At 32.3% G+C, this 24839-nt stretch overlaps 3 protein-coding genes across 4 annotated transcripts; all 3 read right to left on the bottom strand.

Moving 5' to 3' along the window:
• Positions 1-7022: 7022 nt before the first annotated feature.
• On the bottom strand, positions 7023-7888 carry LOC107017432 (dehydration-responsive element-binding protein 2B-like). The gene has a single exon (XM_015217663.2). The coding sequence runs from the start codon at positions 7881-7883 to the stop codon at positions 7119-7121; it is 765 nt and encodes a 254-aa protein (XP_015073149.1). The 5' UTR covers positions 7884-7888; the 3' UTR covers positions 7023-7118.
• Positions 7889-12359: 4471 nt separating this feature from the next.
• Positions 12360-19968, bottom strand: LOC107018187 (probable GTP-binding protein OBGC2). The gene is made up of 10 exons (XM_015218602.2): positions 19797-19968; positions 18560-19035; positions 18288-18379; positions 17954-18037; positions 17479-17556; positions 16218-16418; positions 15982-16089; positions 15134-15208; positions 14190-14410; positions 12360-12583 (listed from the first exon to the last, which is right to left on the bottom strand). The coding sequence occupies exons 1-10, from the start codon at positions 19913-19915 to the stop codon at positions 12520-12522; spliced, it is 1518 nt and encodes a 505-aa protein (XP_015074088.1). The 5' UTR covers positions 19916-19968; the 3' UTR covers positions 12360-12519.
• An 812-nt stretch (positions 19969-20780) lies between these two features.
• Positions 20781-24839, bottom strand: LOC107018186 (glucose-induced degradation protein 8 homolog). Of its 2 annotated transcripts, none has more exons than XM_015218600.2 (7): positions 24603-24839; positions 23329-23467; positions 22299-22446; positions 22151-22226; positions 21957-22068; positions 21781-21867; positions 20781-21162 (listed from the first exon to the last, which is right to left on the bottom strand). In XM_015218600.2, the coding sequence occupies exons 1-7, from the start codon at positions 24633-24635 to the stop codon at positions 21107-21109; spliced, it is 651 nt and encodes a 216-aa protein (XP_015074086.1). In that variant the 5' UTR covers positions 24636-24839; the 3' UTR covers positions 20781-21106. The 2 variants fall into 2 exon arrangements, with proteins under 2 accessions (XP_015074086.1, XP_015074087.1); XM_015218601.2 differs by having other exon boundaries at positions 21776-21867; positions 24603-24837.

Raw genomic sequence — 24839 nt, 5'->3', positions numbered from 1 at the left:
CAGGACGAGGTGGTGGAAACGACGATAACAACGATGATTCAATAAAGAAAAAAGATGAATTCATGGAGGCACCTAAAGTAGGAGAAGAAGAAAATGGTAATGATGGACGGAACTGAAAAGAGAGGGAAAAAGATCTAGGACGAGGTTATTGTGGCAGGAGGAGGTGGTGGAAACGGCGATAACAACGATGATTCAATAAAAAAAAAAGATGAGTTCATAGAGACACCTAAATAAATAATATCTATTTTGGGTAGTAGTAAATGCAAGGAGGTGGTTCATGATCGAGTCTCAAGAAGAAGGAAGTTGTGGTGGCAATAGCAAGTACGTCATGGTGGTTTGATCAGAAGAACGAGGGAGATGATCGGAGGAGGTTGAGATGAGCGGGCTAAAGAGGACAAAAATAATATGACAAAAATATACTAAAACTGGATAACCAACACATTCTTATTTTGCATGAAACTTCACTCTTTCGGTAAAAACAAAATATAAATTAGAAATTTATAACTTAAGAAAAACGTAAACATCACGTATTTTCATACGTTATAAACTGTGTTTGATATATATACTCAATGTCGTATATACGTCCAATTCATGTTTCACAGAAAGATGAGGTATTAAATATTATTGCAAAGATTGAGCGCCCATCTAATTATTTAATTAATTGACTGTCTTCCCCTATATACATAGCTTAGTAAAGAAAGCATATATATAGCAAATGATTTCTTTTTTTAATTTTCTTTATAGTGATAACTTTCACATGATAATTTTAAAAGATTTTATATTAATTACCTAATAATACAAAAATATATATAGCAAAATTTTTTTTTTTAATACCATTTTTTTTTTTGCTTCTGGTGGTTAGAATTAATTCAGAGTGGTATTATTACACTGATTGAATGCTTTATTGGTGCTATCAATCCTGATGAGCTTCAATTCATTAAGTGTTTGAAAAGATAATATCAGTACAATGAAATTAAAAAAGTCCAATGGAGGTGATTTGATTTAAAAAGAAATATTATCAAAAAAAAAAAGAAGTAATTATTTCCTAAATTGTGTTAATTAAATTCACTGAAGACTAGAAATATTAATTAATCGCAAAAGATATTTCTATCTTTTAGCACAATTTAGGAAAGGAAAATAGTTTGACTTAATCAGCACTAGTCTTAAATCAATCAACTAACATAATCTCATAGAGTGTTAATTATTTATTTATAGTGAGTAAAACGTAAATGTTTTTTTTTTAAAAAAATAGTAATTTTTTAGAAAAATACACACGGAGAGTGAAATTAGTTTTAATAATTATCAAGTAAATTTGAAGATCTCTAATCATTACTGTTGCAGGTCCAACTGATATTCATAAATATAAGTTAATATTCATAAATTTAAAAAATGTAAACAACACACACGTTCATACGTTATAAAATTATGTTTGATATATATACTCAACGATATATATGTCTAATACATATTTCACAAAAAGAAATAGAATCAAAAGAAATGATGTAATTATTCCTTAAATAGTATTAATCAAATTCAAGGAAACATAGAAATATTAATTATTCGCAAGAGATATTTACATTTTTTAGCACAATTAAACGAAGAAAAATCTTCTGATTTAATCAGCACTAGTCTTAAATCAATTAACTAACATAATCTGATGGAATGTAAATTATTTATTTATTTCTAGTGAGTAAGATGTATTTGTATTTTAATAAAATAGTATTTTCCCTAGAAAATTACATGTGGAGAGTGAAATTTAATTTCAATAATATATCAAGAAATATTGACTATTTGTAACACTTTCAAATATAATTAATTCTTCTGAAATTGATTTGTTTCACTTTAAGTAATTTATAATTCCAAACTCACTTTTTATCAATTTTACCCTCTCAAATAATAATCAAGGTAATGCAAATCTCTAGCTTGGGTGATTTCAATTTTCATAAGACGTATTTTTAACTATACTAAAATTTGATAAAATACAAGCTGAAAATACCTGTACACTTAGCCTCATCAAGAAGAAATTGGTGGCAATGATTGGATCTGAGGGAAGTTTAGAAGGAGGGATGGAAAAAAAAGGTAGATAGGGTGGTGGTGATGGCCAGATCTGAAGAAGGAGAAGAAGAAAATGGTGGTGATGGATGAATCTAAAAAGAGAGGATTAAGAGCTAGGACGAGTTTATTGTGGCAGCAGGAGGTGGTGGAAATGGCGATAACAACGATGATTTAATTAAAAAAAAAAAGAGAATTCATGGAGACACCCAAAGTAGGAGAAGAAGAAAATGGTGGTGATGGACGGATCTAAAAAGAGAGGATTAAGAGCAAGTACGAGATTATTGTTGCAGCAGGAGGTGATGGAAACGGCGATAACAACGATGATTCAATAAAAAAGGATGAGTTCATGGAGACACCCAAAGTAGGAGAAGAAGAAAATGGTGGTGATAGACGAATCTAAAAAAAGAGGATTAAGAGCTAGGACAAGGTCACTGTGACAGGAGGAAGTGGTTGAAACGGCGATAACAACGATGATTCAATAAAAAAAAAGATGAGTTCATGAAGAATCTAAAAAAAGAGGATTAAGAGCTAGGACAAGGTCACTGTGACAGGAGGAAGTGGTTGAAACGGCGATAACAACGATGATTCAATAAAAAAAAAGATGAGTTCATGAAGACACCCAAAATAGGAGAAGAAGAAAATGGTGATAATAGACGAATCTAAAAAAAAAGAGGATTAAGAGCAAGGACAAGGTTATTATGGCAGCATGAGGTGGTAGAAACGGTGATAACAACGATTATTCAATAGAAAAAAGATGAGTTCATGGAGACATCCAAAGTAGAAGAAGAAGAAAATGGTGGTGATAGACTAATCTAAAAAGAGAGGATTAAGAGCAAGGACAAGATTACTATGGCAGGAGGAAGTGGTGGAAACGGCGATAACAATAATGATTCAATAAAAAAAAGATCGAATTCATGGAGACACCTAAAGTAGGAGAAGAAGAAAATGGTGGTGATGGACGGATCTACAAAGAGAGGATTAAGAGCTAGGACGAGGTTCTTGTGGCAGGAGAAGGTGATGAAAACGGCGATAACAACGATGATTCAATAAAGAAAAAAGATGAATTCATGGAGGCACCTAAAGTAGGAGAAGAAGAAAATGGTGGTGATGGACGGATCTAAAAAGAGAGGGATTAAGAGCTAGGACGAGGTTATTGTGGCAGGACGAGGTGGTGGAAACGACGATAACAACGATGATTCAATAAAGAAAAAAGATGAATTCATGGAGGCACCTAAAGTAGGAGAAGAAGAAAATGGTAATGATGGACGGAACTGAAAAGAGAGGGAAAAAGATCTAGGACGAGGTTATTGTGGCAGGAGGAGGTGGTGGAAACGGCGATAACAACGATGATTCAATAAAAAAAAAAGATGAGTTCATAGAGACACCTAAATAAATAATATCTATTTTGGGTAGTAGTAAATGCAAGGAGGTGGTTCATGATCGAGTCTCAAGAAGAAGGAAGTTGTGGTGGCAATAGCAAGTACGTCATGGTGGTTTGATCAGAAGAACGAGGGAGATGATCGGAGGAGGTTGAGATGAGCGGGCTAAAGAGGACAAAAATAATATGACAAAAATATACTAAAACTGGATAACCAACACATTCTTATTTTGCATGAAACTTCACTCTTTCGGTAAAAACAAAATATAAATTAGAAATTTATAACTTAAGAAAAACGTAAACATCACGTATTTTCATACGTTATAAACTGTGTTTGATATATATACTCAATGTCGTATATACGTCCAATTCATGTTTCACAGAAAGATGAGGTATTAAATATTATTGCAAAGATTGAGCGCCCATCTAATTATTTAATTAATTGACTGTCTTCCCCTATATACATAGCTTAGTAAAGAAAGCATATATATAGCAAATGATTTCTTTTTTTAATTTTCTTTATAGTGATAACTTTCACATGATAATTTTAAAAGATTTTATATTAATTACCTAATAATACAAAAATATATATAGCAAAATTTTTTTTTTTAATACCATTTTTTTTTTTGCTTCTGGTGGTTAGAATTAATTCAGAGTGGTATTATTACACTGATTGAATGCTTTATTGGTGCTATCAATCCTGATGAGCTTCAATTCATTAAGTGTTTGAAAAGATAATATCAGTACAATGAAATTAAAAAAGTCCAATGGAGGTGATTTGATTTAAAAAGAAATATTATCAAAAAAAAAAAGAAGTAATTATTTCCTAAATTGTGTTAATTAAATTCACTGAAGACTAGAAATATTAATTAATCGCAAAAGATATTTCTATCTTTTAGCACAATTTAGGAAAGGAAAATAGTTTGACTTAATCAGCACTAGTCTTAAATCAATCAACTAACATAATCTCATAGAGTGTTAATTATTTATTTATAGTGAGTAAAACGTAAATGTTTTTTTTTTAAAAAAATAGTAATTTTTTAGAAAAATACACACGGAGAGTGAAATTAGTTTTAATAATTATCAAGTAAATTTGAAGATCTCTAATCATTACTGTTGCAGGTCCAACTGATATTCATAAATATAAGTTAATATTCATAAATTTAAAAAATGTAAACAACACACACGTTCATACGTTATAAAATTATGTTTGATATATATACTCAACGATATATATGTCTAATACATATTTCACAAAAAGAAATAGAATCAAAAGAAATGATGTTATTATTCCTTTAAATAGTGCTAATCAAATTCAAGGAAACATAGAAATATTAATTATTCGCAAGAGATATTCACATTTTTTAAGCACAATCTAAAGAAGAAAAATCATCTGATTTAATCAGCACTAGTCTTAAATCAATTAACTAACATAGTCTCATGGAATGTAAATTATCTATTTATTTCTAGTGAGTAAGATGTAATTTTATTTTAATAAAATAGTATTTCCCTAGAAAATTACATGTGGAGAGTAAAATTTAATTTCAATAATACATCAAGAAATTTTGACTATTTGTAACACTTTTCAATTTTCATAAGACATATCTTTAATTATACTAAAATTTGATAAAATACAAGCTGAAAATACCCGTACACTTAGCCTCAACAAGAAGAAATTGGTGGCAATGATTGAATCTGAAGGAAGTTTAGAAGGAGGGATGGAAAAAAAAAAGGTAGATAGGGTGGTGGTGATGGCCAGATCTGAAGAAGGAGAAGAAGAAAATGGTGGTGATGGACGAATCTAAAAAGAGAGGATTAAGAGCTAGGACGAGTTTATTGTGGCAACAGGAGGTGGTGGAAATGGCGATAACAACGATGATTCAATAAAAAAAAAAGATGAATTCATGGAGACACCCAAAGTTGGAGAATAAGAAAATGGTGGTGATGGACGGATCTAAAAAGAGAGGATTAAGAGCAAGGACGAGATTATTGTGACAGCAGGAGGTGATGGAAACGCCGATAACAACGATGATTCAATAAAAAAAGATGAGTTCATGGAGACACCCAAAGTAGAGAAGAAGAAAATGGTGGTGATAGACGAATCTAAAAAGAGAGGATTACGAGCTAGGACAAGGTCCCTGTAACAGGAGGAACTGGTAGAAACGGCGATAACAACGATGATTCAATAAAAAAAGATGAATTCATGGAGACACCCAAAGTAGGAGAAGAAGAAAATGGTGGTAATAGACGAATCTAAAAAGAGAGGATTAAGAGCAAGGACAAGGTTATTGTGGCAGCAGGAGGTGGTAGAAACGGTGATAACAACGATGATTCAATAGAAAAAAGATGAGTTCATGGAGACATCCAAAGTAGGAGAAGAAGAAAATGGCGGTGATAGACGAATCTAAAAAGAGAGGATTAAGAGCTAGGACGAGGTTACTGTGGTAGGAGGAAGTGGTGGAAACGGCGATAACAATAAGACACCTAAAGTAGGAGAAGAAAAAAATGGTGGTGATGGACGGATCTAAAAAGAGAGGGATTAAGAGCTATCACGAGGTTATTGTGGCAGGAAGAGGTGGTGGAAACGGCGATAACAACGATGATTCAATAAAAAAAAATGAGTTCATAGAGACACCTAAATAAATGAAATCTATTCTGGGTAGGAGTAAATGCAAGAAGGTGGTTCATGATCGAGTCTCAAGAAGAAGGAAGTTGTGGTGGCAATAGCAGGTACGTCATGGTGGTTTGATCAGAAGAACGAGGGAGATGATCGGAGGAGGTTGAGATGAGCGGGCTAAAGAGGACAAAAATAATACGACAAAAATATGCTAAAACTGGATAACCAACACATTTTTATTTTGCGTGAAACTTCACTCTTTCGGTAAAAACAAAATATAAATTAGAAATTTATAACTTTAGAAAAACGTAAACATCACATATTTTTATACGTTATAAACTGTGTTTGATATATATACTCAATGTCGTATATACGTCCAATGTTTCACACAAAGATGAGGTATTAACTATTATTGCAAAGATTGAGCGCCCATCTAATTATTTAATTAATTGACTGTCTTCTCCTATATACATAGTTCAGTAAAGAAAGCATATATATATAGCAAATGATTCTTTTTTTAATTTTCTTTATAGTGATAACTTTCACGTGATATATTTTAAAAGATTTTATATTGATTACCTAATAACACAAAAAAGAGTGAGAATATAAAGTTTATAGCACGATATATATATCGATTATTTTAAACACTTAAATTCAATAAAAGAAAATTAGAAGAAAAAAGAAACAAACTCCAAGAAACATATTAACTACAACAACACCATAGAAAACTACTCTTACTAAACTTGTAGATTTATACAAAATAATATTTACATATATCTATATTATTTTTTCTTAAACTTAAATACAAGTTGAACATTTTTACAGTTCCATATACATATATACTGCTTCTCAACACACTAACTATATTACACGTCATATTAATGACTACACACTTTAAGTAGTAGCTTCTTCTCTTTATACATAAAATAAAAAACTTCAACATGCCTTATCCACTTGCATGCTCTAATACCTTCACAAGTATACATATATATATATTGCATGCATTTTATTTTATTTTCCTTTATATATATATTTTTTACCATATATATATATATATATAATAATAATTTAACCACACCATGGAGGAAAATTAAGGTCATCATCCAAGTTGTATCCACCTATTCCTGGATCATTCACTGCTTCTTGAAATGAAGTTGTTGCCTTAGCTTCTTCCCAAATTGATGAATCATCAATTTCTGGTAAGTTCATGTTTAGATCTCTAAACATTTCTCCACCAAGTACTTGACTGCTTTGATTATCGTTGGTAGCATTATCAACGGGATAATCATCAGGATAATCATCAGCTGTTTTATTAATATCGATTAAATTAAATGCAGATGGAATATCATTATTGATACCGAAATCGTGGCTGTTGAAATAAAAGGATGAATCATCACTTCCTACGCTCCAAGTTGACGGCGAAGCCACATTATAAACGGAAGTTACAGACGGAGAAGAAGCTTGAGCAGTAGTAGTTGAAGCGGGAGATAGTGATGGGCTCATGATGGTAATGGGCTTAGAGTTCTGGATTTGGGCCTGGGCATGGGCCTGGGCCTGATTGTTGTAAAGATGGGGTAAATTGAGTTTGGCTTCGGCACCATAGAGCTTAAGGGCTGCAGCGTCATAGACAACAGCAGCGTCATAAGAATTATCAAAGGTGCCGAGCCAAAGCCGAGCTCCGCGATTGGGTTCGCGGATCTCGGCTACCCATTTTCCCCAAGTGCGTTGACGTACACCTTTGTACGTGCAATTAGCATTTTCGGGCCCACCTTTGCCCCGCATACATCCCTTGCGGGATGTGGCTGGAATCAACTTCTTGGAGTTTGATGACATTGTGTACAAATATTTGAAAAATTGAGAAGGAAATTTGGTTTTGAAATGAAAATGGGCTGAGAGATAGAGGGTATTTATAGGTGAGTGAAGCAGGAAGTTGGGCCTAAATATTGCAAGTGTTATACGATACGTGGCTGCTTACATGGATAACTTTATGATACATGTCAAGTGTAACTTTTGATCATATTTCTATTATTTTTTTTCATTCTTTAATTATTATTTATTTCAAGATGATCATCCTTAATTTGTGTGTCTAGTTTATACAAGGGCTTTGCTTATGTGTTTATTTTGTTTTGAAGCTAAGGTGTCCAAGAGAAAGTGTTACAGCTCAGTATACAGTTTATAGTTTTCTTCTTCTTTTCCTTTTTATTTTTTGAGGGAAGGGTAAAAAAAGTTGGGGTTTGGGGGTGTTATGGCCCAAAAACTGATGGCCTACTTAATTTGCCTAAACTTTTATGAATGGGTAAGATAATTTTATATTGGGCTAATTTTAATAGGAAAATCGTATATAATAGTTAATTATTAGTACAAATTAAATGTTATAAATATATTTTGATTTAATTGTACCATATAGCAAATCGTTTCTACTTTCGCCTCTCTCCCTGGTGGAATCTCGCTCGCCACTCTCGCTTTTATACAAATGCAAATGTATAAAATGCGTTTGTGTTTGTATAAAGCGAGAGGAAATTATATATATACATATATTTTTGTTTTCCTGTCCCGGATCTCACTCGCCACCCTCGCCTCTCTCGCTTATACAAACAATGAAATGTATAAATTGTGTTTATGTTTGTATAAAGCGAAAGAAAATTGTATATACATCCTATACACTTATAATTACACACTATAAATATTTCTCTACTTAGTTTTCTTTTGTCTTTCTCTCTTTCTCGTTTTATACATACTCAAATTATACAACTGATCTTTTGTATACAACTGTTTTCTTTTGTATATGTATAGTGAAGTTTACAACTGATTTCTTTGCATATGTATAGTGAATTATATAGCTATCTTTTTTTTTTGTATATGTACAGCAAAATATACATATTTATGTTTGCTATGGAGCTCAATAATATATAAATATAGTTATAACATACAAATATAATTTTTATATTTATTATATGTGAAAGTTATTCAATATTAATCTAATCCAACATAACTCATTTTTAAAGTGATTTTCAATTAGGAAATTACACAAACTATCCCATAAAAGTAAATCAATTACCGTGATTTATCCACTCTTCTTATTTTCTCAATATTTATTCGGCCTAAACTAATTAAAGGTTTGCACATCTTTCTTTTTTTCGTGCATGAGCATGATATCAACATGATAGACATATATAAATGAGTCATATTCATATATGATACTCTGTCTATATATAAATAAACCAGATTAATAATATAGGACTGAGCTTCTTTTTTTTTTTTCTGAAAGAACTAGCAAGAAATAATTAAGAGAAAATAACTAAAGTCACTAAATTTATCAAAATCTAATTTAATAGAAAATATAGTTTTTGAAAAATGAATCAATCTTCATGATACCATATTAGTATATGATATATACCATGTGAATATCATAAATAACTAAAGTCACTGGCTTATATAAAAATCTAAGTTTTTGGAAACATATTTTTATAATTTTATTATTAATTGTTGTGTGTTAGCATTCAATGGTTACTCAAAGTAGTCATTTATGATACTATACCATAGTATATGATGATACTCATGGAGGATTGAGGAGTGTCTTGTTAAATAACTGAAATAATTGTCTATGATAGTATTTCATTATACATATGACTAAAGCAATCATGCATGATATTATATTAGGGCTCAAGTCCTAGGTCAGAGTTAGGACAGAATCTCAAATTTTGAGACAATGTTGTGTCTCGAGTCCTGTGTTAGGCTTGATTATTGGCATCGAATAAGGTTCGATTTCGACTCAAGTCCCTGAAAAGGGTTTGAGATCGGGTCCTAAGTCAAGGATCAAGTCTTGGATTTAGGGTAAAATTTACGATTTGAGTCCAAGTTAAGATCAGGTCTCAAATCAAAAGCAGATCTTAATCAATGCTCGAGTCTCAAGGCCTAAATTGGAGTTGAATTCCAAGTTAATTTTAGGGTAGAAGGAAGTGGACCACTCAATAAAATTGACATGTTATTACCCAATCCAATGTTAGTTGCTAACTAATTCAGCCTAAGTAATTTTTGAATTAATTTCAAACCCAAGTAATTTTTTGTGTTCATTTCAGTCCAATCTATTTATTAACGCAACCCATTTTAACTTGCTCAATATCTTTCCAATCCATCCATTTAATACCCTACAAATTATTGTAACCACTAACCACTACTTAATAATGTAAAACATAATTTCCAATGTAAGCAAAATTGTCTCATATTTGCTCCTAATCCTATGTTTATATTACAACTCCAACTTAATTTAAACTCACTAATCCATATTAAAAACATATACTATCCTACATGCTCATCAATAATCATCACCCAATTTTTCTTGCTTTTAATGATTGAAAACTGGCATGTATAGCAAACAAAAACAAATAATCAAAAAAATGCTTAGCTCATTTTTCCTTTTCCAGAAAAAAAAGTCTTTAAGAGGATAAACTCGAAAAAACTAAAGAAATAGACAAAGAGTAACAAGCTGGCTATTTTAGTATTTTTCCCATTTTTATACGTGTCTATATGAAAAAAATATATGAAGATGATACAGTTGTACATAATTGGAAGTTAGTTCAGATTCATTAAAAGCATTTACACATAGTACCAAATACCAGAAAATACGACCATCCATAACTAATTAATGAAGCAAAATACTACTTAGTAGTTCAATTCTGTGGGTAACTAAAATGCAAGTTTACGAGGAGTTTTTTTTATGTTCACACTAGTCTTGTGAATGAGTCCGAGGAAACTATGTTGTATTGTCGGACTTTTGTGTCCCGCTACTTACAAAATACTTTGGGTTGGCTACATTTCCCTATAAAAAATTATAGCTAAATGACAAATTTATATGCATCTTATGTTAAATTCCATACGTTTCAACAAAAAAAAAAAGGGTCTTTTTTTCATATATATAATTTAGAAATCTAAGTAAGTAATGTATGTATAAATTATGAGGGGATTTATGTATTTTTTTAATGCATGATAAAAGGTGAAATAAATAATATATGTAATAAAGCAATATTAGATTTGCTCGTGACTAATTCTTACATTATTAATATATGTATAACTTTAACCAGCTATTAGATGGTCTGTTAATGAAAAATATTTGAGGACAAAAATAAAAAGTCACTTTTCACTATTATTCTTTTGATTATTCCTATTCTTTTAGAAAAGGTAAAGTGGTTAAAAAAACCACATTAAAATAAAGGGTAAATATGAAGAAAAAAATATGCTAGAACTTTTAAAAAATCACTTATTTTACGCTATGAAAAAAGTCTCAAAAAATTACTTAATAAGGATTATTTTTAGTAAATTTTCTAATTTTACTATTCTACGTAGCAAGTTTTAAATAACAAGATTTAAATAATAACACTATCTTGAGGTGAAAGGAATACTTAATAAGGTTAGTTTTAGTAAATTTTCCAATTTTATCATTCTACGTAGCAAGCTTTAAATAACAAGATTTAAATAATAGCGCTATCTTGAGATGAAAGGAAGGGAGTATAGTAAATCAATACTCCATAAAATTGAACTATCTTCTATAAATAATAAAATTAAATTACTTGATTTAATATCAATATCGATTGAATGCAAATAAGTATTATATTTTAAACGAGGTAAGTCCGCGGTCATCATAGAGGCCAATCATGGAATGTGTAAAAAGAAAATCGGAAAGAAAAGAACCAAACTATGAAATATGGATCACAATCAAATCCAGAAGATAAAATAGTCAAAAGCTATTAGCATAAGTTAATTTAATTAAAAGAAAAAAGAACAATTATTATGTCAAGGTATCACGAAAACCAGAGTCTATAAGAAAATGTGTATATGCTTATGATATCAAATTTCAATTCTGTACTCCTTAATCTCAAAACAAGTTATAATGTATTGTCTTTAACTTAATATCAAGTTAATATTTAATCCAACAACATAATATTATAAACCATTGACATTTTAATATTATAACATGAAAGAAATCTCAAAACAAGTTATAATGTATTGTCTTTAACTTAATATCAAGTTAATATTAATCCAACAACATAATATTGTAAACAATTGACATTTTAATATTATAACATGAAAGATACATGTACCAAAATAAAATATTTTTTTAATCTATAAAAAATTAGATAAATGAGTCAAAAGTGCCGCAAGAATATTCATTAAATATTTTTTTTTAATCTATAAAAATATTAGATAAATGAGTCAAGAGGGCCGCAAGAATATTCATATATACACGGCCGCTATATCACATAATTCTCTTAGGTAGACTGACAAATTTTGCCTCTATAATACTCAATAATGTATCAAAAAATGTAAGAATATATAGAGAATAATCATATATGTAATTATAGCAGCCTTTTGATTTGTTAAGTCAACCAATCATTTGAATTGATTTAAAATATTATACATTAAAAAATTTCTCTATATTGTAAAAATAATACTTGACAGTAGCAATGTTGTATCATAGGAACTCCTGTAACGCGGCTCTTATCGCCTTTAACATCTCACTGACTTTAATCATTTTCCTACAAGAAACAAACATAACAGAAATTTCCGTTGGCCACTCAAAATAATAGTAGATTTATGTTAGGTGAAGAGGTTAGGCTAAAAGTAGAGTCTAACTTTGTTGTTTTATTTTTAAAGAATAACATATTGTATAATAACTTATAGAAATGAAAAAGTATTTTTTAAAAAACAGTTTCTCTAATATCTGGTATAATAACAAAAAATTAATTCAAATATCTTCTTAATAGCATATCAAATGACTTGAATGATCTCATTATTAACCGACATAACAACATCAATGTTAGCTCGATAAAATTTGTAATATAAATCAAATTTTGATAAAAAGTCAATATTTCATTATTTTTCCCCATACTTCGTATTTATAATTAGTATCGTTAAAAAACATAAAAATTTTAACTTTACTTTGTAATATTATTATTAGTATTTATACTGGTCAAGATTAATTCAAGTTAGCGGATATTAGTCATTTATTTGCAATACAATTTGGTGGATCATGTTGTATAAAATTTACAATAAACTGTGTATGTTGTATTGTTGTTATTATACAATTTGTTAGATTATGTTGAATAAAATTTTATTTATTAATATGAAGATATGAGTAGTTTAATTCAAAATTTTAGAATATTATCTAATATCAAGTATAGTTTTTTAAATCTTAAATTTTATATTATTTAACCAAAAATAAAATCACAAATTGATTATTAATTAAAATTTTGGGAGCTCAAATATTTTGGAGCGTAAAGCAAAAGCTTCATTAGCCTCCCCTTGAGCTACCCCTGAACTCCTGAGCATCAACCTTCTAACCAAAAATTATGAACCTGACATTTTTGGGACAATCAAGACTTGTCTTAAACATGACAAATAATTTGGACTAAGAAACTTATTGTACAGGCAAAAAGTCACACATGCATGTCTAAAAAGGCAAGCCCAGTGCATTAAAGCTCCCGCTATGCGCAGGGTCAGCGAAGGGACCACAAGGACCTATTGTACGCAGTTTTACCTTGCATTTAGTGCTTCAACTATGTGCAGGGCCCAACTACAAGGGTCTATTGTACGCAGGCTTACCTTGCATTTCTTCCAGAGGCTGTTTTCAAAGGCTTGAACCCCTGACCTCCTAATCACATGGCCATAACTTTACCAGTTACTCCAAAGCACCCTATCTCACACATGCATGTCTAGCTTCCCAAAATGAAGGGACATATTAGTGTCTACAGGAATGTCTCCCCCAAAGATCAGGCAGCACATACACTCCTAGTTATGCCTTATTCCAGGGTTGTTAACAGTAAGATTTATACACTTCCTAGTTACATATTATGCAAGGGGTTTATAAGAATTATGAGAGAAAACGAAAGCTTTCGTTACTCATAATTATTTTTTTTGTGTTACTAACTTTTGACAAACTCTTTCGAAGAATCGCTTTGAGTTCTTTATCTTACAACGATATGATTATTGTTTGTAGGATTTACTACGTGAATGTAAACATGAAATCTGAACTTCAGTGGACAGGTTTAGGTGAGCTTTACGAACTTTTCATACAGTTTGTGTATGATTTTTGAGGCTTAAATGTTCGTAAATTCGGATAAGGAGAGATGACAGAAAACTTACAGTACACTAACACCCACAACAGCAAGAGGGCGTGGATACTCTTCAAGTTCTTTAACCTTCTGATCCTTAGCAGAAAACCTGTTCGAAAACTCACTATTTTGGCTCTCGTCAACAGAAATGGACTCAGTTACATCTCTAGAGCTTGTGTCACACTTCGGAGATATTCTCTCACAACCAATTTTCCATATTTCTTCAGTCAAGGTAGGAAGCCTGTCTATTGCCTGTCAAAGCGATAATCATATCTTTCATATATAACAAACTTGACAATCCATGACGATATGCATATTAGTAGGTGTTTGGACATGCAATTTGGGATCATATTTCAAATCCCAAAATTTTCAGAAAACGGATTTGATTTCAAATTTTTGAAATGTAAAACTTGTCCATAAGTTTATATTTTGTAAAAAAAAGACCAATCATTGAAAAATTTGCAAAAGACGACTCATGTTCGGCGTGAAGAGATTGTCCATACCTTATGCAAGGATTATATTAAAGAATAGCTAGTCACTACTATAGTGTTGACTAGTTGATTTTTATAAACCTGTATATTTATGTTACCTCGTTAAAGAAAAATAGAACTGCATATTTGAAAGTTTGTAACAACAAAGGTTTATTTATGAAGGGAATGGAAATATCTTATTTATCTATGTTGCACCTTAGGATATCCCGATGTTTTGTTTATGAACTATGGTTTGCTCATTCGGTAAGATTGTATAAAAATTGGGTAAGTTTTGATATTTTCACAATTTGTCTGGTTATCATGTTTATGAGTAAAATTACAACTTAGGAAATCCAAATTGCATGTCCAAACAAAACTTTACCTTCAAATCAATCTAATTTCAAATCATGTTCAAATCGAACCAAGATACAATAGTTTTGCAAGTGAAAGCAAGTTGTTTCAAAAGGCAGCTGACAGTGCGACAGAAATGATAAGAGCCAGATACCTCAGGTTTATCAATCTTGTTTAACACTACAAGGTACGGCCTGTCAAGGTACTCAGGATTGTACATCCGCAGTTCCTGCAAAATAAGAGGTCATTAGGACGGACGACTTAGTCAGAAAGGTGAAGCATGAAACAGAGAGACTGGATATAGCAAGCAATGTTGGCTACAACAGAAGTAGCTTTGAAACAACTATATCTCCAGCAAAAATATACAATAGCATCTATGCGAACTACAAAACAACAACGCGAACTAAGCATTTTTGTGGCGTTGTAAAAAGACCAAGGTTAAATATACTCAAGTGCTGAGTTGGTTACGAATGAAATGGCATGAGCTAGAGAGCATATAAATTGGATCTCTCTATGGTTATAGAAGAGAATTTAATATATAATGGTTAATATACCTGCAAAGTAAAATGTTTCTTAGTTGGAAAACGAGGTTATATATATATAACAACTCAGTAACCAATAAACAACAACGGAAATCATGCAATGCGTCACTTATACTTTATTCCTTGTCCACCTTAGCGCTTGCTTAGTCTGAAATGATTAAATAAAAAACCAGGCCGCGATACAAAAATTAAGAGAAAGAAACTTACATGGTGAAATAATTCTACGGAAATAAATAGGAACAAAATTCTGCATTACGTAATGCTATAATAGTAATCAAGAGTTACTTTCACCTTAAGATGCATTTGTGGCAAACTAGTCAAATTGAAAGAACTTCAAAAGTTGTTATTTCTTGTCAAATCTCTGTGACCGAACTTATTTTCTTCTGTTAAGGTTCAACTAAGGAGTTATAACTAATCAATTAAAACAAAAAATATATTCGATGAGTGCACTTAGACTTACCTCTTTTACAGTTCTGTAATCACCAACTGGGTCTTCAGCAGCTGCATCAACGACATGTACCAACAATCTTGTTCTCCTCAAGTGCCTCAAGAAATTACGCCCTAGACCCTGATAAGATAATTAGGGACACATGCATAGCTAAATTTCATTTTTGTGAGAAAAATAAATAAAACAGAAAACCACAAGGTTTGAGGCGTTAAATTAGTGAAGTGATTGCTGAATATAATAAAGAATACCTTTCCCAAATGTGCACCTTCTATTAGACCAGGCAGATCTGCTAGAGTTGCTTCAGATGAATACTTGTCTGCTCCTAAACTTGGGTCGCCATCAAGACGTCCAAGGTTTGGCATCAGCGTTGTGAATGGATAATCAGCAATATCGGGCCTTGCATGTGTAATAGCAGCCAATAGAGTTGATTTTCCAGCATTTGGAAGTCCCTTAGGAAAATTGAAAGAGCACAGTCAAAGAGTATGGAGATAACTGAAGAATAATAGATAGAATTGCATGTGTATATGATCACTCAGTGTGATGAACCAATCAGGTTATAGCATCTAGATGTATCAGTATCACTACAAATAAATTTTACTATCCACCATTATAATCTGTGTATTATATGTTATATTACTTATTGTACTCGTCCCAAAAATGACACAATATGTCCTTGGGCATCTAAAAGCTAAAAAGTCACTAAAAACTGTTGTTCGTGTGCTTAAGCATAACAAACATGCATAATTAAAGAAACAAAGAAGGTCAAACACAAACGAGCAAGAACCAAAAAGCAATGTGTTTTCCTGTGGCCTCAGGTGAAGAAATCATTTCGATTCTAACAGTAGCAAAGATGCATAGATATCTGAGCATGCATAGCATCTAACCATATAGGCTCACAAAGTATACGAATGCTTAAATTAATTAAGGGGCTAATGGTTCTAAAATTAATCTTTTTTTTTCTCAACAATATATCTTTTGTAGTGAAGGTGTCAGGGAAATGTGCAGGCACCTCGACTATTCTGCTTGGTACCTGCTACCTCTCACCAGAACAGGTACCGGATATCTCTGCCAACCACCAAGGCTTAAAAAGATGGAAGAAATAATCTGGCCTTTCATGGTTGTCATCTCACTTCATTGACAGCTAGGTAAACCTTGGGTGCTCTCAAGGGTTATATATAAACGTTTCTAAAAGATATGCCACAAACATTGATAAATCCCTTCCTTACAACAAAGAAGCCTCCGATATGACTTACAACAGTTCAAAATTTTGCCGTACAGCATGCAAAAGGTACATAATTTCATTTAACAATGTGAGGAACCCAGTAATAAGAAATTTTGCAGAGTTCCTGAGTAAACAACCAAGCTAAATGTGCAAATTGATGAAACGAAATATCAATTGATATATCAGCGTATACTGGCATATATTAGTACATGTCAAGTGAATCATGGATATCAGAATGTTAAATACACATATCTATGAATCAGAAAAAGTTTGATAAAGATACTTACAACAAGACCCACATCAGCAACAACTCTTAGTATCAACTGCAGGCTAACTTCCTCCCCAGACTGTCCGAAAGTTAAAAACTGTGAGAAAGTGAAACAAATCATATCAGTCAACCGGGAACATGCAGGAAAGTTGTCAAACTTTCTTAACAAAGGTACAGTATATTAAGTCCAAAAACTACTAGCAATATTCATACTAGACTTGAGTAAGTCTGATTAGATTATCAAAACATTTGTCGGTTCCAACACATTTTTTGCTGTTCACATAAGTCAGATTAGCACGTTATCTCATCAAGATACAATCACTTAGAAAGAGACCTTTTGCCAGCAGAGCTGACATTAATTCAGCTAAGTGCATAAATTAATTTTTAAAAAGCTCCTTATCACATGCATCATAAGGTTCATTGGCATAGTAGCAAACACGACAAATGGATTATATGAAAATAAGATGTCTCTTAAAGATAAGTTCTATACAAACCTTATCGGTGGCATCTCTCATTATATTTGTTGTTAAAGTCGTCATTTGTTTCCTTTTGTACTCCGGAACTTCCAACAAGCTAATCTGCCACAACCATGTAGTGCAGAATTAAAGACCAGGCATGCAGTTCCAAATAAGTGATACAGTATCTATAACTCACAATGAAATACTTCAAACACCAAAGAACACATAAAAAAAGCAAAAAATTCTCTTTTTTTCCTTTTTCTTATATTTGGTAGGGCACGGTGTAGAAGTGAGATACTGACTACAAAATTAGATAGAAGCACAAAACACCAAACACGGTAGTTGTATACGAGACCCAAAGATTTCTCACCCCTCCTTGTCCTCCCCTCGCAACAAGAACTTCATCACCTGGATTAGCTAGATCTGCCAAAAACTTTCCTTTTTTAAGTTTGACAACAGTACCTGGAAAATATGGGAAAACATGAAATGAAAAGTCATCACACAACGATTTATATCTTTCAAAATAAAAAAAAAATCATAATTCAAGAACAGTTTCGAATATGAGTTGATAAGTCTAATTGTCACTGGAATTTCCCACGCATGCTAGAGCTATTACACTAGAGAGCCAAAGGGAGAACAAACCTAGTGGAACGGGAATTCGCAGTGTTGGTGAAGTAGCTCCATTTTGCATGTGAGATGTTAACACACCCATAGAATCAACATTTCCTCCACGCTTCGCCTTGTGTTTGCTCTTGTTGTGAAACTCCAACAGTGAATCTTTGCTCTCATCTGCATATAAGACAACATCGCCACCATGTCCCCCCATTGGAAGGATTATTGAACCATCAAAGTCCCTTTTATAAGAGGCTTTCTTCTTTGTCTTATCTCTGTCAAATTTTCCTTGTGACTTAGATGGAGCTTTCTGGTTGGGCATACTAAGAACGGCACCATGCCCTCCATCTCCAGCACGAACTGTGATAACCACCTCATCAAAATATTTGTGGGGTTCTCTTATATATGCATCAGAAGCGGGCGAAGGAGGCATTCTGGTTTTTGCAAGTGCACACTTTACGGTATAGCCTCTATAATTTTCATTACTGTTCATTTTTTGAGAAGCACTGTAAAGGCAAGACCAATATGTAAATTATAGCAACAAGAATGCAATAGGAACACAACCACAGGAACAACCAAATCCATGAAATGATAAATCAGTACTCGCTAATACTTAAACAGAACAACCCTCCGGAAGTTTTACTACACACCTTAACTGCTTAACAAAGTTGAAGCATAATTTCTATTCTTTTGGATAAGTAGTTTTTTATTGTGGTAATATGTAAATGAGTAAAGATTTTTTTTATAATCATGGTATCCAAGCTAGCTTCCACACACCTCGAGTAATTACACAAGTTATTTGTTACCTCTCACCACGTACATTCTCAAAATATTCTTAATTTAAGTCTTACTTTCCATTTTAGTCCGTCCAAGAAAAGGCTTCTCTAAGTTTTCCATACCACAAAAATTAAAGTACTACACACATCTTTAATTTAACATTTCAAAATTTATAACTCTTAATTTCATAAACTTCGTGCTCAGTCAAACAAAAACACTTGGAACATGAACAGAACAACTCTTATTTGTTAACACAATTGAAGTATATATAAATTGCTAACTATCTCAACACTGTACAAATTGTAATCTTTTGAAATTAACAACTTTTATCTCAAGTATACACATTTTAGCTGTCAAGTAGCTTTTTTTAACAGTGGTACAAAATTTACAAGCAAAACTAAATCAAAGTTCATACAAGCTCAATGAATATATCTATGTATACAAAAACATATTTAATTTGGGAAACTACGAGATTAAGAGTAAGTCGTACCTATTTGGGAATTGTGAGCGAGAAAAGGATAAAGTAGCAGAGAAGGAAAAGGAGGAATCATTGGTAAAATTAAGGTTGAGAAAGGAAGAAGAAGAGCAGTGAGAGACCATAGACGCCATTGTAGTAGTAAAATTTGTTTTTTGGTTCAGGATAGAAGAAGAGGATTTATTCTATTTTATTTTCTTTTATTTTGAATTAAAAGGGAAATTAAAAAAAAAACTGTTTTATAATATGACAAAAATGGTCCTAATGTATGGGAATTTGATAATTTTAGTCCCTCATATATTGAACCTATAGTCGGGACGTACGGGCACACACGTCCTATCTGATAATTATTGTTCTACGTAAGGTTTTATGTATTTATTTTATAGGTATCTAGTGTCTTATATGTATTATCTGACCTATAATTTTATATATATATTTTTTAATTTCATATAAATTTAAATATTTATTTTAATATCTTTAAAATTAAAGAATATAAATATAAAATAGTCAAATTAAAAGTTACTATCTATTATGATCGATAGCAGTTTTTGGTTTGGATAAACATTAAGAGAGTGAATAATTTATGTGTGTTTAATTATAAAAAGTTCTCTTTTCTTTCTTTTTAAATGAGTGTTTGAATTTTGGTTTAGGAAAATTGTTGTGGGGGTTTGTATGTAAAGAATTAGTGTCCAACAGTAATACACTTATTTTCTGAAACTTCACATGTTTATACAAGAAAATTATAAAATTGGGAAGTTATGTAGTTGCTCATGGCAATACTTCTATCATATAATATAAATCAAAATCAATGCAACTGGGAATTAAAGTAATACAATCTACTTATCGAGCATTTAATTAGGCTAATCTTCTCATACAACAACATACCTAGTGAATTCTGAAAATTCGAGAGGGTAAAATATGTGCAAACCTTATCACTACGTTATGATGGTAGAGAAGTTGTGTCCAAAACGGCAGCAAGTTCTAACAAATTCAATCAAGTAGAAGACAGAGACAATAGGCTGATCTTCTCATATGGAACGCTTAAGAATTTTCATTTAAACAAAGCATTTGACTAACATATTCACTTATGACATTTCAAGTATAAACAAATCGCCACAAGTGCTATTGTGGTATTCAGTAAAACTTAATACTCCCACAAGTTGCCCTAAAGGCTGATTCGGGAGGTCTTAAAAACGTCACAGAACCCATGATCAGCCATGCCATTTTTTTGCTTTCGGAAAGTAGGCCATGCAAATCTAGCTGCTAAACGACTTCAAGGTGCAGAATCGCTACTCCGAGTGCTGGAAACATGTCCCTGAATTGGCTCACCTAGGCTCTAGCTCTTCAAAAAGTCTTTCAAAGCAAATGCTGGATACCCTTCCTGCAACATGACAGACATCAAAAGTTAGTATTTAAGTGGGAATTAAAGGGTAGGCCAGGCCCATTATCCACGAGTATTGAACCGTGATGGACCTCGGGATTTCTCGGTAATTAAAAAAGAAGGTTGTATTGCAACTCTCTCCGGTCATCAAGAATCTTGAACTACCAAAGTTTTCAAGTGGTCTTGGTCCAACAGCAGGTTGGTAAAACCTTGCCTGCATGGGGAAGCTAACTATTGGGTATACTACGCAAATAGGATAAAAACAATTTTGATTTGGCATATATATATAAATTGTTGAATCTCCTTAACGGAAGAGCAGCTTCTACTGTACTTGTAAATGTGTCGAAAAGATAGTTTAGGTCATAGCTTCGAATTCCAATGTGTGGAACTTTTGTGTGTTTTTGAACGTTGTTGCCAGAATTCTAGCTGTGCCATTGTTTGCATGAATGTCAAGGGTAGGGGTCGCTAACAGATATGCAAAATTGTGTCGCTCGTGGGATAAACTACTAGTAGTTCCAATCTCAAGAGTCTCTTTTAACACTTCTTTCACCTCTTATGTTCCCTTTCCACAGAATGATATGTGAATTCACTGAAAAAAGTTCTAAGACCAAACCTTACTGGATTCTTGGCTTAAGCATTGCCTTACGACAGTTGTTTGCTGCATCAACCTTTCAACCGCAGAATAGCTGGGGAGGTTTGAATTCGCTGCCAGCAGCATGACATAAAAAATGAGTGAGAGGAGGGAAACTATAGTCATCAGAAATCACGATATCAGAAAGACCGTAAAAACACACCAAGTATTGCTCTATTCAAACTATCGGCAACTTGCTGCCTGTACTCCAAGCTTAATAGATGAAACATGGGTGACTTTTCTGGCTCGTTATAAGCTAATAAAGCCATGAAGTCCTGCCACAAAGCTCCAAAATTTAGACAAGTACAAGGTATTTGAAAGAGAATATCTAAGAGATTCATTAGGAAAGAAACATACCTCAAGCTTTTCAACATATTTTTGCACCTTTCCGAAAGGAGCCAACTTCGCCTGCGCAAATTCCAGAGCTTCTGTGCTGCCACAGGAAGAAATAGTCAGAAAACGTAACTTGTCTATGACAAATAAGCCATTGGCATACGGTGCTCACCATTTTCTTGAGCAGACAAGTCCAACGAAATGAAGGCTCAACAAATCAAAATGCAAATCCTTATTTTTCTCTAATAAGTCAGGAGCGAACTGATCTGTGATTTCAATGGCCTTCAAAACACTTCCCTCTAATGCCAAATGATAAATCCCTGGATATAACTTTATAGTTAGGACCATCAATCAAACACTTTTAAATGTGGAGTGGGTAAACTAAATTATAAAGAGGAAAGGGAAAAAGAAACAAAATAGTTTATGTTAACATTACTTAATTTGCTCCTTCTTTAGTAATAGGTAAAACCATCTATTGTTCCTATGCATTGCAGGTGAATAGAACAACACAATGTTCCAATCCCAAGCTAATTGGGTTGATTAGCTAAATTCTATATATTCATTTTGCTCCATCAGGGCACGTTTCAATCATATACTCAATAATTTGCCACTTACTATAGCTTCTCTAAGAATAAATATACTCTGCATTGCACACTTAATGCACACTTATTCTAACATTGACACATCATTCTTAAACCATTGTGAAAATATTCTTGGTAAACAGTAGACTTTATATACATGTGCCAACAATGACCAAACCTTATTATATTTTTCTTATGCTAAGTCAAACGGACTTTAGAGATTATAGGTCTTGGAGATAACTTCCTTCCATGTTATTTTGGGTCTATCTCGTCTCCTTTTAACACCTTCCTTCAATCATTGTGTTACCCATCTAATCCTCAAGCTTATAGTAGGCTTTTAACATATGATATGCACAATAGACAGTAGGAATGCATGATATCTGCCTGGAAAACCAACAGAAAAATAGCATAATATCAAAAAGAAAAAAGTTATTACAAAAAAGGCTATTTCTCAAACAAAAGTACTCATTAGGGGGAAAGAGGTATACTTATCCTGGAAAACTATTCTGAAAGCTTAGAAGTACACCACTACCCGAAAAAGGGCTTAAAGAGTGTAAATGCCAACACAATGAAAAGAATGAGACAACAACAATTATGAGCCTCAAGAATACAATCACTTACTTTTTCTCTTCTCCATATCCTCCAGATTCGCAGTCTGATTCATGCCCATGGAGGTAGTAAATGATTCCAATGTGTCTGTAAAGCAGCTATGCGCGAGATATGACATGACAATGCTGTGAACATCATTGTCATTGACAGCCTATGGAAGAAATCCCACAATAAGCAAATCACAAGTTAGACACCGTACAAAACCACTTAAATCATAGATCATTTAATTTTTATAAGTTTTCCAAGACAGAACAATGAAAGAGAGCCCACAAACAAAACAAATTTCTCTGACAATAAGTTATTTTCAGTATTTTCTTATTATCGATCTTACACTCAAACTTTTAAACCTATATCAATCAATTAACTAGTCCTCAATCCCATATAGACGGAGTTGGCTATATTTCAAACCAATTCGGCTTCTTGAATCCACCATACTCATTCAAATTGAGCCCATTTCATCATAAACACTAACATTTTTTCTTCAAGGATAATCAAAGGATCTATGTAACAAGTTCTCTAAATCTCCCTCTTATTCCTACACTAACATACAAACAAGTCTTCTAGCGTACACCAGACCTAATGCATGTATAATAATAACTAGTAGTATCGTTTATATATGATATATCATTTTCTTGCATTGTTTTCTGCCCTTGAACCTACACTAATTACAAGAGACTATAAGTATCCTGAGACAACACCTCATGTTTTAGGTCTGTTCTTGTCCTTTGTTAGTAACTTCGAGCATCATAATATTCCACCCGGTGGTAGTTAGTGCACACTACTTGTTTCTCAAATCATACCAGTAGTAGCAGCATTATTCTCGTAGTTTCTTTTTCATATGATTGTTGGTATTATATGTTATCTTATGCTTCGATTATCACATTATTCGGCTATAGTTACTATTGCTTGTCTTCTAAATCCCTCAATATTTTCTCTATCTCTTCCAAAGCTCTCCACTAACTCTCATCCTACTTAAAATCTCCTTTCCTTCAACCAAAACAAAAACTATACCAAATTTCAAAACCCTTTCCTGTTGCCTATTCATCAAATTCATAACCCATATATAAAAACTAACAATGCCACAGATACAACTAGTCAATCATCAAATAGAACTCTCAAAAGTCAATTATTAGCCATTACAGATTCAAAAATTCGAACAAAAGGGGCTGCAATAGTATTTAGCCAAAATCAAAAATCAAACCATCTTCATCAGCAAAACAATAACAGAAGATGAAAAGGAAACAACTTTAATCATAAAATTAAAGTAATAATAGAAAAAAACTTACAATATCTTCGTATTGCCGAGGATCAATATCCATCGTCCGCCGAAAAAATTGAAAAATATTCCGATTTATAAGAGTATGCTTTTTTTTTTGTTCCAAATTATTGGTGGGTTGGGAGGAAGAAGGAACTTTTTTATTCACAAATTGCAATTATTCGTTCGGAGTTTGATAAGAAATTGAAGCAGAGAAAAAGACTGCGGAATTTTCCTTTTGGTTTTTTCGGCACAAAGGGTCTATCTA

Source organism: Solanum pennellii, chromosome 4 (assembly GCF_001406875.1).
Source record: "Solanum pennellii chromosome 4, SPENNV200".
Lineage (NCBI taxonomy): Eukaryota > Viridiplantae > Streptophyta > Magnoliopsida > Solanales > Solanaceae > Solanum > Solanum pennellii.
This window is presented reverse-complemented; position numbering and strand designations above follow the sequence as displayed.

Coding starts and splice junctions, on each gene's coding strand:
- LOC107017432 (XM_015217663.2), bottom strand. CDS start 7,883: ATGTCATCAAACTCCAAGAAGTTGATTCCAGCCACATCCCGCAAGGGA.
- LOC107018187 (XM_015218602.2), bottom strand. CDS start 19,915: ATGGCGTCTATGGTCTCTCACTGCTCTTCTTCTTCCTTTCTCAACCTT. Junction 18,380..18,559: donor GCGAATTCCCGTTCCACTAG/GTTTGTTCTCCC, acceptor CATATTTTCCAG/GTACTGTTGTCAAACTTAAA. Junction 14,411..15,133: donor ACAAGATTGATAAACCTGAG/GTATCTGGCTCT, acceptor TCGCTTTGACAG/GCAATAGACAGGCTTCCTAC.
- LOC107018186 (XM_015218600.2), bottom strand. CDS start 24,635: ATGGATATTGATCCTCGGCAATACGAAGATATT. Junction 22,447..23,328: donor GGATATGGAGAAGAGAAAAA/GTAAGTGATTGT, acceptor AGTTATATCCAG/GGATTTATCATTTGGCATTA. Junction 21,163..21,780: donor ATGCTTAAGCCAAGAATCCA/GTAAGGTTTGGT, acceptor GTCATGTTGCAG/GAAGGGTATCCAGCATTTGC.